Below are 2,498 nucleotides of genomic sequence, written 5' to 3' on the forward strand. Positions count from 1 at the left end.
GCTCGTGAGGGGGAGAGGGTGGGGCGCTCCGCATTGAGGAAGTTCAGCTTAAAGACGCGTCCCAGGGGCATTTCTGGTCCCAAAAGGCGTTTCTGGTCCCCACCTGTCGTTTTGCTCCTCAGCATGCCTGCCTAAAAACGCTGCAGGATTTCTCAAACATGCACAAATGAGCCAAAGCAAGGCTTTGGGCATGTTTTTTTTTATGAGAGTATAACATTATAACAGGATATAAAACTCAAAAAAGTTGATTTTACATGATATTGCCCCTTTAAACATGGTATTAGATTAGCACCTTTTTTAACTGATACAACCAGGCGCAAAATGATTGACTCTGCTGAAGTTTCTGTYAATTTATTAATTTTTTTTATTTGTCCTGTAGACAATTTAAAAACAGTGTGAATGAATTTGATTAAAAAAGGTCACATGCATATTTTAGATGACATCAGAACACAAGTCAAATGTTTAATTCAGCTGATGAAATAAAAGAGAAAGATGTAAATCACTGGTTCTGTGGAACAAGAGATGACCTGCAGAGTTCAGACCAAGCTTAAAAGCATTTATTTTTGACRCAAAGAAATGAAAGCAGGAACGATAAACCATTGCAAATAGTTGTGATTTTACACGTGTGTTTTTGTTTTTATTCCTTAAATCTTCAGATGTGCGACACATTAAAACTCTCATCTAATCTGAAAGTTCTGTAACAGAAACACAACTTGTTCATCTTTCTCAGGACTCTAGTGGTGGTTTGGACCATACTGTTGGTTGAGAAACACCTAAAAGTGAAGCTACATAAATCAAATTAACTTTAAAAGTGATTGTCAGTAATATTTGGGCCCTAATTACACCAACGAGCTAATAACAATCACTATAAATGAACACAGCAATGCTATTATGGTTAATGTTTATACTTTATTCAGCAACAGTCAGGGTCCCAAACCTCTGACAGAAAACATCCATGTTAAGATAAAATAATCTAAATACAGTTGTCCTCACTTCCCTGAATATCTGTTGTTCCTGATGAAAAACTGGTTTGATCACATTTTATTATCAGCTCCAGCGCCAGTGTTGGACCAGCCTGGCTTGAAGTCTTTTTCACATTGCTCTTCAGAGAATAAATAGGATGTGTCTACTTCCTGGGAGGTTGTAAAACCAGAGTGTGCACTGGGACAGATCACCAGAACCATGTTTGTCTCCCTGTGTGAACCTGTTGCACACGCAGGAAGAACTCCCCCTACAGGACCCTGGAACCGGTGCGCCCCCCTGTGGTGCCCAATGATTATGTCTCCAGCCCAACCAGAACCAGTACAGCAGGCGGACAGCTTCCCAGTCCAGTCCGGACCGCCACCCTGAACCACCGACCCAGAACATACAGGTAGAGGGGTCAGCGTGTAAACGTGGCCACCATGGAGGGATTTCTGAGTTTCCTGTTCTTGTTCGCATTCATCTAACATGGCTTCAACTTTATTTATTGTTTTGTTTTTGTTGTTGTTGTTTTTTTTACTACAATCATTGAATATTCAACACATCTAGAAGACAGACTAAAACATTTCTCTGTTTTTGTTTTGAACACAGCTAAAGATGTGAAATGTCCCAAACTACACTGTCAGATGTGTTGAATATAAAGTTTATGTCTCAGTTCTGAACATGAACAAACATTTTGAATCTACTTCTAACATTTATAAACTTGATTTTCTTTCTTTTCTTTTTTCAGCTTTTTCTTGTTTCTTCTTTGCTGTCATTAACTGAACCTGCTGCTGTTTCTCTACAGGCTTCTCATCTTCATCACTGCCCTGTCCTCTTCTTCATGTCCTGCAGTTATTAAWCTTTTTTCATGTCTTTGTTTTTTAAAGTTATTTAACAAAATAGCTGTTGACTACAGACAGAGTAAAGAGAATAATTTTATCAACATTTTTAGGAAACAATACTGCACTTTCTGAAGTTAAACTAAACTTTTTGTAGATTATTAATTAAGTACAAAATTGGTAACATTTAAGACACAGTTTGATGTTGACAAGTCTGAATTGTTTTGTTTTGTCTTTCTGTAGCTGATGAAAGTTAAGTAATTTATTTATAAAAGTTAAAATAGTTAAGCATGAAAATGGTCTGTTTTCTTAAGAAATGTAAAAATGTGTTTTTAAATGGGCTGAAAGTTCTTTACAAAACTCCAGACTGGATTTTTTTTTTAAATGGTCAAAAAATCCTTTTGATAAAAGGGGAAAATGGCTCTTAAAAAATGAATGAATCATTTTATTTGGTCACATTAAAGAACACTCCATACAAAAGCAAACAAAACTTTAACCCTAAATGACCAAATAGGTAGAGACAGAAGCCAATGGCTTGTTTTGCCTCACCTTGCAAATCATAATGGGATTCCCCAAAACAAAATACACAAAAAACACACATATACTTCAACTACATCCTGGCTATATGCAAATCATTAATACAGTCTTTTTTTTATCAACAATATCATTATTATTGTCCATACATGTGAAAAAATA

At 36.2% G+C, this 2,498-nt stretch overlaps 1 protein-coding gene across 1 annotated transcript in view; it reads left to right on the plus strand.

Annotated features, from left to right (window-relative positions):
* Positions 1 to 2,498, plus strand: part of LOC106527760 (abl interactor 2) — a gene marked incomplete in the record, with an annotated part of 66,390 nt that overhangs the window by 50,388 nt on the left and 13,504 nt on the right. The window contains 1 exon segment of the mRNA XM_014022746.1: positions 1,220 to 1,372. Coding sequence (XP_013878200.1) covers positions 1,220 to 1,372 — 153 coding nt within the window.

This window comes from Austrofundulus limnaeus, unplaced genomic scaffold (genome assembly GCF_001266775.1).
Source record: "Austrofundulus limnaeus strain Quisiro unplaced genomic scaffold, Austrofundulus_limnaeus-1.0 Scaffold341, whole genome shotgun sequence".
NCBI classification, from domain to species: Eukaryota; Metazoa; Chordata; class Actinopteri; order Cyprinodontiformes; family Rivulidae; genus Austrofundulus; species Austrofundulus limnaeus.